Raw genomic sequence first — 15,854 nt, 5'->3', positions numbered from 1 at the left:
AAGCAGCTGAAGATGGTTGGGCCTCGGACACTGCCCTGAGGCACTCCTGCAGCAATGTCCTGGGGCTGAGATGATTAGTCTCCAACAATCACTACCATCTTCCTTTGTGCTAGGTATGACTCCAGCCACTGGAGAGTTTTCCCCCTGATTCCCATTGACTTCAATTTTACTAGGGCTCCTTGGTGCCACACTTGGTCAAATGCTGTCTGAAACAAAGGCCAAGAATCAATTGTTACTTGGACTTCAGGGCTTTATTGCATAAGAAAGGTTTAAATGCTACTTATCCTGACTCAAAGCTTTTATTATATTGCAGGTCTGATTTACTTGTCCAAGTACTCCCATAAAGCCAGAAATAATGATGACTGAAGCTTTGGCGCTGAAAAAGAGGAAATGTTTTAGCTCCGTTGTCCAGATCACTGAGGTACAGGTTCAATGCTTCAAATGGTGTGCAATAAAACTGTAAAATATATAATGCTGTGGAGAATGGTAGCTTGTACAGTGAATAGCATTGTTGCTCTGGTGGTGATGGGTTATTTACAATTTTTGGTGAAAAATCCAAAAGTGGAAGCCACCATAATTCCAGTGGAAAATCCTGCTCAATGTACTAAATAGAATTACATGGGATTTACAGCACTGAAATAGGCCATTTGGCCCAACCTGTCTGTGCCGGTGTTTGTGGTCCACGCGAGCTTCTTCCCACCCTACTTCATCTAACCCTATCAGCATAACCTTTTATTCCTTTCTCCCTCGTGTATTTATCTGTGTCCTCTAAATTAGCTACTGTCACAATTGATTCCCCAGCAATGCTGCATACCCATTTCACATACATATGCTTTAGGAATGATGTCCTGCATGTATGACTGTTGGGTAATAGCATGCAGGACATCCCTGCCTCCAAATTAATTTTGAATTGAAGCACCCATCTATTTTAGGTGGGTGCTTCTTATGCCAATGGTCCCTATCCCTCTGAAACTATACAATGGTGCAGGGTTCCAGCAGGATGGAACTGCTGCCCATTTTCTGCCACCAGCTGCCCGATTTATGTCACTATAACGGGTGGCCTTAATGGAAAATCTAGGTTTAGATTTCCAGTAGTCACTGCATGTTTCGATTGTGACAGCAAGTGGTAAATCCTCCTCTGAATCCACTCTACACAATTGTTCCATGACCATTTTATTATCATCACATCTTTTAACAGTTTGAACATGTGTCCCCTTGTTCTAGTCCCACAATTTAATTTAAAGTAATATCCAGGTTTACTTTTTCCATTCCCTTTAACGGTTTCATATACCTCTATCAGATCACTTCTCACACCTCTCCTTTCTCGGCTGAAAAGACCTAGTTTCTCCAGACTTTCCTCATAACTTAGACCTTGACAATAAGAATCAGCTTTATGGCTCGTCTCTGCATTGCCTCCAGAACTAGAATGTCTCTCTTGTTTCTTGGCAACAACAACTGGATGCAGTATTCAACATGCAGTCTGTCCAGAACACTGTATAGTTTGATCAGTACCTTGTCCGACCAGGGGCGGATTAACGCACGGACCTATGAGGCCCTTGCCAAGGGGCCCCAGCCAAGTATGCAGAAAGCATATTAGAGGAGTTAGGTCAGAATGGCGGGACGTACTGAATGAGGTGTCACAGGGCTGGGTATTGGGGTTACTACTGTTTCTAATTTACATAAATGACCTGGATTCAGAAACTCAATGCAAACTAGTCAGATTTTCAGATACTACCAAACTAGGAGGGGCAGAGAAATCAAAGGAAGTAGCTCAGAAATTACAAAATGGAAGTAAGACTAATGGGTCTGTAGTTGCCTGTGTCTGATTTGTCACCCTCTTTGAATATGGGCACCAAATTATACTGCTTCCAATCTACTGGTACCCACTCAGTGTCCACTGATTCCCTCATAATAATTCACACTGCCTCACAAATCTCCTCCCTAGTTTCTCTTAGCACTCATGGATAAATACCATCTATATTTGAGGATTTATTTGTTTGATCTCTTTTAGCCTCATTGGTCTCATTTAATCAAAGTCATTGACTTTACTTTAGTTATCTCTGTTTTGGAAGGCCAAGTTGGTCATGTCTTCCCTTGAGAATACTTGGAGGAAGTAATTATTTGGAATGTTTACTACTTTTTGCTCGTCCGCAGTTTCAAGCCATCTCAACGTTTTATGGTTTTCACATCCTCTCGGCCTTATTACTGTAGCGAGAATGCTTCTTTTCATTGCAATGTTAAGCCTTAGCCATAATGCTTTTATCCTAGATGCCACTTTACCCCTTTGAAAACCCTATTAACATGTTTTTGAATGTTCTTATATTCATCTCCGTGACCTCCATCCCCTTTCTATCCACGTGATTTGTAGAGGTTGTTTTTCTTCTTTATCTCACTTACCTCACTTTTAATTTGCCCGTTAATTCATTTAGAGTGATGTTTGTTTAGTCTAAACTTGATTTAACAATAATTGATTTTTTTAATATAAACAATTTTACCTTTCAATTAATTTCATTTCTATGATTCTATGATTTCAACTTCTATATAATTTCTCTGTGCCGTTTGCACAATTTCATAAACATTCGGGGTGAAATTAGTCATGGGCAAGGACGCAAAACAGGTGGAATCGCATTTGTCACCCGTTATATGACACACCTGATAACTTCAATAGAACTGAATAAAGGGACTGAATTTCGGGGGGGGGTGGGGAAAGCATATAACAGGCCACCGATGCGATTCCGCCTGTTTTGTGTCCCCGCCCATGTCAAATCTCACCCCCAAAATGTCAAATAGAGTAAATGACAGAGAGAAATTATATAGAAATTGAAATGAAATTAATTTCATTGAAAAGTGTCTTATATAGTGTAGAGGTTTGTGAATAAAGGGAATAGGAGTTAAAATAAATTAAATGATGAAATAATAGTCAAATAACTTTATCGATAGTCGATCTCCCATGGCATTGCTCATAGCAAGGGCTCTGACTGTCTAATCTGTTCATTAGAAGATATCTGTCCATTATGTCCCTTTGAAATCTGTGTCTTTCTCTCTGTCCCCATGTCTTTCTTTCCTTCTAACCTGATCTCTCTCTTCCTCTCTGTGGTATTTCTCTCTCTATGTGCACAATTTCTCTTCATGTTGGATATATTGGCCTAGATATTGGACTGTAGGTGGTAAGTGTAAAGGGGCCGAGAGCCAGTGCAACAGCTGTGCACTAGGCTCATTAGCCCCCCCAGTTTTTATTTAAATTAGTGTCTGCCCCATAATATGGCTAGAGTACCTGAACTGCGCTCCAAGCACTGAAGGAGGTCCATCTTTAAATTTAAAAAACTATTCTGCACCTCTGCTCTTTGCCACCCTGACACCCTAGCCCTCTATTACTGATGTACCTCATGCCTAGTACCATGCATGCCCTTCCACTATGCTGGGAAAATGCCCAGTGCAGCCCTTCGCTGGCTGTTATTGCTCAATAATGTGGTCCTGGTGCTCCCGGCATGGTGTGGGAGATGTGGCAGTATATTATGTAAATGAGCTGACTTCGCATTATGACCCCCACAGTATGAACGTAGATTAATCTTCTATGCCTGATGTTATTGAACTATAGTTGTATATGTTATTTGCTCCTTCATTTATTGACCTCAATCAAAACTAAATTTATGATATGCATTTTTTAATAATCTCATCTTTGCATCTGCACAGTCATATTTAAGAAGATGCTTTCTGTTCTCAATGATAGAATCATAACGTATCTTTATCTGAGTTCTTTTGGTTATTGTTTGGCTTCTTTGCATATATTCAAGTTGTCTTATATATACAATGAAATAAGTGCATGTTCGTTATTGTAGGATTGATTTTTTTGAAATATAGTTAAAACAAAATTGCACCTATATCTTAAAGGAAACTATTATGGAATTCAGGTATGTGATTGACTTTATAGTTTTGTTTTCTATTCCGCCTAGTAAACCATTTAACTATCTATTCTAATCAATGCTTGCTGTCAGATGGGTATTGACCTAGGAGAACAGATTCTATCATTGAGAACAGAAAGCATCTTCTTAAATATTACTGTGCAGATGCAAAGATGAGATTATTAAAAAATGCATATCATAAATTTAGTTTTGATTGAGGTCAATAAATGAAGGAGCAAATAACATATACAACTATAGTTCAATTCACAGAGATTTTAGTCTTAAACCTTAGAAACACTTCCTGCTATATGCGTTAATTTGCAGATACTGAAGCTGACCACTCGTCTTTTTGTAGTCTAATGTAAGGACATTTCAGTATTCAGTCACAAGTACAATTGGAAGAATAATTACACCCAAGTAGCCCTTTCTGATCACTCTCCATAACAAAGCAATGAATAAGAATCCCTTACTTTTTGTTGGACTATCAGCTTTCAGAGATACATTTAACTACAGTATATGCATGAATGAAGAAAATAACTCTTACTTTTATCAGAACAGCAGTTAATATTTTCCTCAACTTTTTGTCTTAACGACAAGCAGCTTTAGGTATTGTATTCTCAATGTCCAGCCAAAATGATAGAGAATCTTCCTGAGAAAGATGCACCAATTGAAATAAAGAATAAATGTATTTTGTAAACTAAAAATAAGATAGTAAGTTTGATAGACTCAAACTTCCATCCACTCTCTTCAGTTCAATTGAGTCTTTGCGATGTTGATTTGTTACTCCACATGAATTCCATTAACTTCCCCCAACCCAAAAAAACTGGGGGTGCATTCTTGCTTGGGTTCTCCTGCTTGTCCGCCATAACTTTGGTGCTTATGCCATTTTTTGGGGGCTTCTATGTCTCTTCTGCTGAAGTTATGGCAGAGAATTGGGAGAACCCCAGCTGAAATTCACCCACAATATTTTCTATTTAAAGGGGAATCATTAAGCGTACACAATTGGTTATTGGAGTTATTACCATAACCATTTTAGTATTAATGATCTCTCATCCAAAAATTATTGTAAGAGTCAGCCATCTCTAAAAGATAAATTCCACTCACTGCTTGAAGAGACATTCTATATATAAAGATATCTTTAAAAATCTCTAAGGGATTATATATTTTTTCCAGATACATCAAGAAAAACACCTTCAATCCCTTCGTGTGACTTTAGGCAAGAAATATGCTCTTGTGACCTATCCCCTTTGAATTCAATCTGCAGTGGTAATCTGCATGCCTTGGATGTGACCTTACTGAATCCTATCATACAATACATGTCTCTTGTTCCTAGTTCATCTGCATATCATTAGATTCTCTCCAGTTTAGTTCTTTATTTTGGAATTATTACTTCACAATGCCTTTGATTCTTCTCTCACTTAGTTACATCTATCAGACTCTGTACACATCATTCTTTTGAACATATGAGTGTCAAGTTGAGATATGCTCCAGGTAGCTTCATAGTAGTTAAAAGCATTGGGTGAATTTTGGAAACAAGCAAGCATAAAATTGGCATTTCGGCTGCTACTGCAGCAGCAGCACTTCCAACACAAATTGTACTTATACAACACCTTTAATGTGGCAAATGGTCCCAAGGCATTTCAGCAAAGGGTAAAGGGGTTGAACAATGAGCATGAGTTAGGGGGAAAGGTACAGGAGGTGACCAAAAATAGAATTGAAGAGGTAGGTTTTTGAGTTTTTTAAAGATAAGAGATAATATTGAGGTGGATGGTTTCAGGAAGGGAATTTCAGAGTACAAGGACAATGATAGCTGAAGACTCTGCCACCAATGGTGGAACGGAGATGAAGGGAATATGCTGAAGATCAAATTCAAAAGAGCAAAGGGTGAGAATTGGGGCATAAGTTGAAGGAGATGTTGGATAGGATGGCACAGAATCATGGAGGGATTTGTAGATGAAGACCAGGATTTTGAAATCTGTAAGATAGGAATGGGAACTAGAAGAGGTCGACAAGGACAGAAATGACAGTTGAGTGTGACCTTGTGGGAGATAGGATACAGGTAGTAGACTTCTGAATGAGTTGGCGTTTTGTAAAGGGGAGAGCTAGGGCAAACAGCGAGAAGGGCACTTGATAGGTCAAGACTAGAGATGGTTGATCAATGAGGGGAGTAAGGTAGGGATAGATGTGGGCATGTTACAGAGGTGGAAGTAGGCAGTCTTTTAGGGTGTTGCAGGTCAGCTTGGATTGAACAGGACATTGAGTTTCTGCAACATTGGGTTTAACATGGGTTTAGTTCAGACTCTGCCTAAGTTGTGTAGTGGAAATGGTGTTGAGGACCAAGATTCCACCAATTAAATATACTGTCTGCATATCTATTATCAGTAGAAATCCTATTTTAACAAAGTATAACCTCCACATTATTCTCGAAACTTAAGTACAAGACCAGACAACACTGTTCTCTGAAATTGTTGGTAAGTGTTCATGTTACTTTTAATGTGAAACATTGAACATTGTTTGAAGTTCACACTCCAGGGGAAATATTTTCTTTAAACTCTGGTGGATGGGTTTCTCTTTATCTATTTGTAGATGCTTTTTCACCATGTAACATTCTTGTTACCGAGGCGAGGTTAGTCACCTGATGAAGACCTTGTGTTCATTTGCAATCAGCCTTTATAAGGTATACTAATGCAACTTAAGCTGATATGAGCTCTGATTTTCCCTCTCACTCGATAAGGAAGCATCTCCTCCTGGTAGCTCACCTGACAATGATAGCTCTGTGTATAGGAATTACTTGGCCTGAACTAGCATCCTAACATTCAAAGATGCAAAGCATTGGTACACCAACATATTATAGCACTGGATCACTTCTTGAATAAATCTGTTGCAAAACTACATAATAGCCTTCTTGTTTAATGTGCTTTTAAATCTGCTATCTACGTGAAAGATAGCTTGGATAAATAGGTCTAGAAATTGGACTCCGCTGTGCCCTTTTTTGGGCACAGAACGGGAGCAATTTCATGGTGCTGTGGCCTGCGGCCCAAGGGTGCCTGAAAGATGTCCAATCCCATAGTGGGTCATGTGATATCCAGGTGTGCCTCACGGCCACCTAAAACAGGTGTTAGGCTCTTTGCATATGTTAACGGTGCTGACGTCTGTTTCAGGACTCATTCCGGAAATTGGTTAGCAATGAGCGAAGCAGGCACTCCGCTCAGGTTTTTAGGTTCTTCAGTTGCCTAATCAGTAGTCCTTAAAGAGACTGCCAACAAAAAAGTGAGTTTTTAAAAAACTTACCTTCATGTGGAGTCAGGAGGAGCAGAATTGCTCCTCTCAGCTCCACAGCAATACTGTGGACCGCTGCCAGAAAGTGCTCGTCCCCTCCCCTCCCCTCCCCCTCCCTCCCCCCAGGACTTACCTGAGGGTCGTTGCCGGCAAGGGCAGCTAGCTCAAATTTTAGAGTTGCAAACTGGCGAGACGCCCCTGGAGGCGCGACATGTGTCTGCAGCTCACCGCAATTATTAAGATGAGGTCCTAGGGTCTGCAGCTCACCGCAATTATTAAGATGAGGTCCTAGGGTCCGCAGCTCACCGCAATTATTAAGATGAAGTCCTAGGGTCTGCAGCTCACCGCAATTATTAAGATGAGGTCCTAGGGTCTGCAGCTCACCGCAATTATTAAGATGAAGTCCTAGGGTCTGCAGCTCACCGCAATTATTAAGATGAGGTCCTAGGGTCCGCAGCTCACCGCAATTATTAAGATGAGGTCCTAGGGTCCGCAGCTCACCGCAATTATTAAGATGAGGTCCTAGGGTCCGCAGCTCACCGCAATTATTAAGATGAGGTCCTAGGGTCCGCAGCTCACCGCAATTATTAAGATGAGGTCCTAGGGTCCGCAGCTCACCGCAATTATTAAGATGAGGTCCTAGGGTCCGCAGCTCACTGCAATTATTAAGATGAGGTCCTAGGCCTAATTTCGAACATCTCTCGGGCCTCCGGCCTCTGCCATGCGCTTGAAGTGCGCCGTCCATTCTGCGCCTGAAACCAATTTCTAGGCCATAGTGTTTAATAAGGGGGTAATTTTCCAATTATGTGCATATTGGGAATTCAGATGCACGCCTTGCAAGATTAATGGTTGGAAACTCAAATGCTGCATGGGTCCAAATTTCCAATATGTGCTCTTGGTGAGCAAGGTTTCCTATTGGAAGTGCAAAGTCAGAAAACTACCTCTGGTGGTATGTCAGCCAATTAGCATATTATTACAAACAAGCACAATAACAGAAAGTCTCATCAGTAACCGTATTCTTCCTCTGTCTAATCGATGTTTTATCATCTCTTTTATCATGCACCTGCGTTTATAACTTAAAACAATGACACAGTACATTTGAAAAACATCTGGCAAAAATGATGAGAAAAAAAAATTATAGCATTGAGTGAATTTTAATACATACAGAAAGAACAGCAGGTTTAGAGGATCCATCAGCAAAAATTAGAATGCACTGAAGTGAATTTACTCCCAGCCCTATAAGCACAGGGCAAGATGAAAACCTAGCAGTATAAAGCCTGCAGATGGGGGAAGGGAAAGCACTGACAAGCTGTCCTGTTGTGTCTTCTTCTTGTAGTCTGTTCTCTGAGTGGAAGTCATTATGTACATTTTAAATTTAGCTGCTGGCTTTTATGAATTTACCACTGATGAAGAGTTCAATTAATCCTAGCATACCTTTGGAAAATTCAACAGTAAATTTATAAGAGACAGCAATTAAATTTAAAATATACAGTACTGCAAGGCCTGATAATGCAATTTGTCAATGCAGTCTTCAAACTGTTGAGGATTTTTTTTCAATATGCTTGCCAGAGGCAGAAAAATCATTTGTAGATTAGAAAAAATGCTACCGGCTTTAGGAATCTACTGCTGATGCTACGTCTATTAAAAGAAATTGCCATTTTTAAAAATCAAACTGCGTCTAGCTCTTCCTTAAATGTGTTGTACATGTTGATGTTTAGGCACTTAAATTCATGCAGATATTAAAGGAAAACAATAGATATCTTTAAAAAAATATACATACACGCCTCTGTCTTCTAACATTTAGACCCTCCTGTTTGCTTATTCATAAACGGATCTGTGAACCAGCAGCATTATATGAGATCATATTATAAGAAACAATGGTATAATTAGAGAGCTCAGTAACAAGAAGGTTTGTTCTTCCTTTTGATTGTGTGTTAATCTGAGAGCTTGTTTTTTTTAACCTATGGCAGAATCTGCTAGTGGAATGTTAACTATTCTATGCTGCAGTAATTGCACAAACAATTCCAAATCTCCTAGGATATTCTGTTAATCTTGAAAACCAATGAAACTAAAACAATTTAAAGGTTATCAACTTTTGCTCTCAGCTGGTCATTATTTGATGCAGTGCTTTCTATTGGGTGCAATCGGGTACGGTAGCATAGTGTTTATGTTACTGGACTAGTAATCCAGAGGCCTGGACTAATAATCCAGAGTTATGAGTTCAAATCCCACCACAGCAGCTGGGGAATTTAAATTCAATTAATTAAATAAAATCTGGAATAAAAAAAACAGTATCAGTAATGGTGGCCATGAAACTACCAGTTGTAGTAAAAACCCATCTGGTTCACTAATGCCCTTTAGGGAAGGAAACCTGCCGTCCTTACCCGCCTATATGTGACTCCAGACCCATAGCAATGTGGTTGATTCTTAATCGCCCTCTGAAATGGCCTAGCAAGCCACTCAGTTATACAACTCGCTACAACCTCACGGACTGCAGCGGTTCAAGAAGGTGGCACACCACCACCACCACCTTCTCAAGGGCTATTAGGGATGGGCAATAAATGCTGGCCTTGCCATCGATGCCCACATCCCATGAACAAATATTTTTTTAAAATCCACTCCCTCCATCACTGGCATACTGTGGCTGCAGTGTGTATTATCTACAAGATGCGCTGCAGCAACTCGCCACAGCTTCTTCGACAGTGCCTCCCAAACCCGCAACCTCTACCAACTAGAAGGACAAGAGCAGCATGGGAACACCATCAGCTTCCAAGTTCCCCTCCAAATCACACACTATCCTAACTTGGAAATATATCATCATCGCTGGGTCAAAATTCTGGAACCCCCGACCTAACAGCACTGTGGAAGTACTTTCACCGCACGGACTACAGCAGCTCACCACCACCTTCTCAAGAGCAACTAGGGATGGGCAATAAATGCTGGCCTGGTTATCCCAAGAATTAATTTAAAAAAAAGTTTTTTTGGTTTCCGGCAGACAATTCACCAGCTTATTTATTTTTCGTTTCTCTCATTCTGTATTCTTCAGTTCCCTAATCTAACATTTCAAGTTAGCAGTCTGACATAATAAATGTGCCTGCTGTCTTTGTATTCGATTTCACAGTCCAAGTTAGGTAGCTTACCTACATCTACATTATCTTGCCTCTCTTCTATAATATATGTCTCACAATTCATTGTACTGCAGTACATAGAACCAATGGTTGCAGTGATAACATTTACAGTACTCAATAAAAAGCAAAGTGTTATTTTTTTCATTCTTGCTACGTCCTGCTCTTTTTGAATTCTAACCTCATTCTTAGTGGTTTTCACATTCATTTGGTTAAAAGCTTTTATCGGGTCGTTACTAGACTGCAAGGTCAACGGCAAAAAGGTGGTAACAGGTGAAAAATTATTTCCAAGATTCTATGCATCTTTTTGTCTATGGAAAATAATGCTTCATATTAAGGTTGAGAAAGATACTCGAAGTGCTACAGGTCAACTGACGATGTTATTCACTTTTCAAATTAACGTATTTCAGTTATAAATTTTACATCTACACTACCATGGCTAGTTTCTTCTCCAAAAAATTACTGCATGTTTTTTCATTATCCTGAGTCACGCAGACCGACTGCCTCTGCTGTAAACATACCTCTCTTTCTTGCCTCAGATCCTTCTCTAACACAAGTAAATTAGAGAGGTTTTTCCAGCAGGAAGCCCACCTGTAGAAATATGTTTGCAGCTAGCAACAAGCCACAGATGCAAAATGGAGGCTGCAAATAGATCCAAAAAATCCATAAATTGGGCTATTTTGTGCTGGCTTCCCAAGGATATTTTCAGCTGTACCGCATGTCTCTTCTGAAACAGCACTTCCTCCTCCAGAACCAGCACATAGAGAGGGATGGCTAGCAGGCTATCCATTGGTACTATTTAGACAGAGCTCAATTACAGTTACCTTGATTAATAACCATAAATGGCAGACGTCGGACAGCTTTAAGAAGGTATGAACAGCTGCAGTAGTGAAAACCAAGTACACATGAAATAAATAATGAAATTGCTGAGCAACATGTAGCTACTTAATACAACTACCAAACAGACTCTTCTTTAAGGAACAGGAGCCAAATTGGCTGAAGAGGCCAACCACCCATTGGCATGTTTATATGAGTTCCAGCAGGGCTGAGACTGTATTACAAGACAAAGACCATTTTTTGAGCTTTAATGAGCCTAGTACACAACTGATGTGCAGACCATTAAAGCTCCAGGTGCTTCCCCACTACATTACTTTGTACTATGAACAACGTGTGCACAGCAAGCTTCAGAGCATGATAGTATGGGTTGCTTGCACCCGAGGCACTGAGCGTCACATTAACATAGAGCTGGATTAAGAATTGCATAACCACCCCTCCCCCTCCTGATCCATTAAATCACAAATGTGTAGTAAAATGCATGAAGAAATATGCTCACAGAATATTTATACACTGCATTAATAATAAAGCAAATCATATCAAAATATACTATGCTCAAATTAGATTGTCCCTGGTAGGGGCCCAATTTGTAACGGACTACCACCGCCCAAAATTGGTCCCCCAAACCCTATCCTTTTTGCCATTTCTGCTATGGCTGCTGCTCCCGGGTGTGATCCTTTCTCCTGTGCCATGACAGTCCCTTTAAGGGGCAGCAACAGTAGCAGGTTTTATATTCTGCTACTGCCACATGAACTCTGCCTCAGTATTAACTTTCCAGCCCCCCCCACCCCCACCAAGGCTGCCAGTCAGGGTGTGTCTTAGCCCAAGTTCCTACCTCATCATGAGATTCCTTCACCCCTCGAAGAAATCGCACCCCTGGAATTTCTAGGCCAGACTAATTAAGTTTGTACTTCATGCTTTAAAGTTAGTATTACTCAGTATATATAAGAATTAGTAAAAGAAAAAGGAGAAAAGAATGAGAAGCAGAAAGAAGGTAAGAAAGATGGAAACTGGAGACAACTTGCTGAGGTCTCATTTAGGCTTATGGATGCTTGGATCAGCACATCAAACCAGCGGGCAGGTTATTTGCCACCATCACGGAGAGACTGAACTATGACAAAACATCAATTAATCTATTAACTGATCAAAAAGCTTGTATTTCTTCATGTTAATGCCATCCAATTGATAGTATTAATACTATAATTTTGTTATCCATGTTCACTTTGCTGCCTATTTATTGATTATTGATACCAATCAAGGCAATAGTTGAATTTCATTGTTGGCTTATAATGATTTAGATACACACAATTCTTTTTGAAAAATATCTTTTAAAAATCAATTCTTTCCTTTTCTGAACTATTTTTGGGACCATGCTACAAGTCCATTAAAAGCATTAAAATGTATTTAAATTATTCTAAATTGGTCCCATGATGAATTCCTTGTGTTCTAGGGCCAATCAGCTCTTTGAATGATGGTTTCCAGTTAAAAACAGGCATTCATCAGCCTCTAAGCTGTTCATTCCTAAAGCTGTCACTGCATTGTTTTTGGAACGTTGGTTTTTGTTGCTGTTTTTGCATTATAGTTTCTGCATTAGCTTTTTTTGTTTGCAATACAAGACTCTTTTTGTACACGCCTTCAAGCACAGAATTCTTGTTGCTACCAGCTGCAAATCTTAGTTCCAATCACACCCTCAGCATGGACATTCCATTGGCAGTCTTGGATTTAGAAGAGGAATTCATGTGAAGGGAAGAAAGGCAGGTTCGCCTGCATCTCAGACATTTGGTTCCTATCTAGGCCTAGGAACTATGTTCTCTGCCTCAGGCACACCCTACTTGACCATGTCTGAAGAGATCTGCTTTCACCATCTTCACTTTACCAAGGAAGATGTGACAGAGTTATGCCATCTACTGAAGCCTGACCTGTAGACAAGATCTACCACAGGGGCAGCCCTGCCCATTGCTTTGAAAATATCAGAGCACTGAATTTTTAATTAGATTTTGGTGCACCAACGCATCGAGCAGGTCATAAAAGCCTTGTTTGCCAGTGGCAATGCTTTTATCACTTTCTTCATAGAAAGGAGGCAGCAGCAAGGGTTGGCACAGTACTTTTATCAGGTGGCAGGCTTGCTTAAAGTACAGAGGTTCATTAATGGCACCCATGTAGCCATCAAGACCCTTAACAACAAATCTGTGGCACGTATGAAGAGGAAAAGCTTTCATTCCATCAACATACCAGTAGCGTCAGACCACAAGAACAATATTCCAGGAGAGCCTTCATCTTGGCCAGTGCCATAGTGAGTGCCTGCCATATTTGAAGGAGCAGGATGGATGGCTGTTGGGGGCCCAGGGCTATTTTCGGAACCCTGGCTATTAACACAAGTCATGATCCACTGCACCAAGGTGGAGAAAAAGTACAGTGCGGTACATGTCTCCATTCAAATTCTGATGGAACATGCACGAGGCATGATGAAACAAGAGATACTGCTGTCTGGGCAGATCACATGGAGTACAGCCCTGAAAGGGTCTCCAAAATTATCTGGGTTTGCTGTACACTGCATACTTTTGCAATTCAGAGAGAGAAACTCATTCAACCAGAGGACTAGAAAGGTTGGCCTGCAGCTTTAGAAGAGGAGGAAGCTGGAATAGGTGTGGCTGATGCATAGTCAGAAAGACTGGTGTGCCATTCCTTGAATTACATGACTATCACATAAAAGCTGCACTTGTGACCATGCATTACCAGTCCTGTTGTCCTCTCTATACTACACTCAGTGCTAACATGAATCCCCACTGCTTTACTGCCATGCCTGCTGGATTCCCCCCACTTGGAACATTGATATGTCCGTTCGAAGAATAAATCTACACGTACAATCCAAAGAAGGTGCAACCAGTGAATTTCCCTACTCAAGTTCTGTGTCTCTATTTTAATATTTAATCCCCTAATGCTTGGTGAGAATGTAGGATAAATGTTGTCTACCTCCAAGTCTTGTGCACCTTCAAGAGCCCTTTAAGCGCTGGTGCACTTTTCATTCCCCATCCACCAGCTGCAAGAACACTCCTGCATGTAAGAATAATAGAGTGCTTAGCTAAATTACGTAAATTAAATAACCCTACCAAAGTCAATGGAGATGGCAGGCCACTTGCTGGAAGCACCCGGGACTGCAGTTAGGGAATTAGTTCTACTGTACCCTTGTTTGGCGAGGTGCAGAGAAAACCCATTTCTCATGGCTAGATTGTCTACAGTCCACAACAATGCAGCCCAATGGACTTGATGAGAATGGCTTACTCCTTATCAGGGTCCTCTATTTACAGATGTGACCGGGCTGTTAGTTCTCTACAAGATTGTGACTGGAGTGAGAACACAAGAGTTCTTGTTGCCAAAGCTGCATCTCATATTTATTCCAGGGAACACAGATCTACTGGAGCTACAATTTGGCACTTTTTTATTAATGCAAAAATTGTGTAAAATATTATAGATCTTCAAAGACAAAGTCGTCAACTGGAACTCTGTTTCTTGTATGCCGATGGTTCAAATGCAGAGTTACCATCAATAGTCAATCCAGGTTAGTGGAGTATGAATTACATTATCTGTGCCTTGCTAATTTGTACTTCACCACAATTTCTTCAGTTCTTTTTGTGATCCCACTAGGATCAAATTTGTCAATGCATTTGTCTTTGTTGCATATATTTTCAACTGTATCTTGCTGTTATGCCACCTAATACACAAAAAGCAAGACAGAATCTTCCTTTGTATTTGTAATGAGTTTTCTTAGTTCTTGGCCACACCAGCAGATGGGGCATCCCACCACAGAGAAAGTCACACATTCCATTTGCACTGGTTGCAGCTAGTGAATGCACCTCTGTTGATATCTGCACAAATAAGTGGTAAAGTTAACTTTTAATTCCACTGTAAATAGTTATCAGCCTATTTGTCAAAGGACAAAAGCAACAAGCACATAGGATGGTAGTGTGAACACATTGATTAACCAAAGGAACAAAGTCTGATAATCAGCACATTTGCAACTCTGCAGAGCTATTCATGGAATTATTTTATTCTGTAAATAGATCTTGCAGTATTGGTGTAAATGTAGTCTATTCTTAAACCATAGCGTGTGGATCTTCCACAGCTTCAAGTGAACCTGACACAGAACTGGTCTGGTCATCCACTGCCAAATTTGGCTCAACCGTGTCAATTATTACCGTGCTTCGTTCTTATCAGCCAAAACAGCCTACAATCCACAATCATCCAGTGAAAGGGAAACAGGCTGGAATAGGTGAGATGCTGAAAAGAGGCAGGAAGGAGAGTGGGGTTGGAAGTGACATCCTGGAGGACTAAGAACTAAGGCTTCTTTTCTCCAGTGACTAATTGCCTCCTCAAGCCCCTTTCTCCCACTCCTTCCACCCTCACCTCCAATACCAAGTGCAAAGAACTCATGGATTGCTTCATTTCTAAGATCAAGACTATCTGTGCAGCTACTTCTGTCGCTTCCAACCCCACTCTCCTTCCTGCCTCTTTTCAGCATCTCACCTATTCCAGCCCTGTTTCCTTTTCACTTCTCATCCTATACTCTTCCCACACATCTTTTCCAGGAGTCCCATCTCCTGCATCCTGGCCCCTCCCTCACTCAATCCCTGACCACTTAACATCCCCTTTTGGCCCCTGTGCTATCTGACATTGCTAATGGCTCCTTTTCCTCAGGCATCAGCCTTTTCCCTTT

General features: G+C 40.6%; 1 protein-coding gene across 9 annotated transcripts in view; it reads right to left on the bottom strand.

Annotated features, from left to right (window-relative positions):
• The window catches only part of LOC137324522 (spermatogenesis-associated protein 7 homolog), a 97,866-nt gene that overhangs the window by 21,302 nt on the left and 60,710 nt on the right, over nt 1-15,854 (bottom strand). For 8 of the 9 annotated variants that reach the window (XM_067988907.1, XM_067988909.1, XM_067988915.1 and 5 more), the window contains one exon: nt 14,622-15,006. The exons of the other annotated variant lie outside the window; for it this stretch is intronic. In XM_067988907.1, coding sequence (XP_067845008.1) covers nt 14,827-15,006 — 180 coding nt within the window. In that variant the 3' untranslated portion in view covers nt 14,622-14,826. Of the gene's footprint in view, nt 1-14,621; nt 15,007-15,854 lie in introns of those variants that run through there. 9 annotated transcript variants of the gene reach the window in all.

Source organism: Heptranchias perlo, chromosome 8 (assembly GCF_035084215.1).
Source record: "Heptranchias perlo isolate sHepPer1 chromosome 8, sHepPer1.hap1, whole genome shotgun sequence".
Classification (NCBI taxonomy): Eukaryota; Metazoa; Chordata; class Chondrichthyes; order Hexanchiformes; family Hexanchidae; genus Heptranchias; species Heptranchias perlo.
Note: the sequence above shows the minus strand (reverse complement) of the source record. Positions and strands in the feature narration are given on the sequence as shown.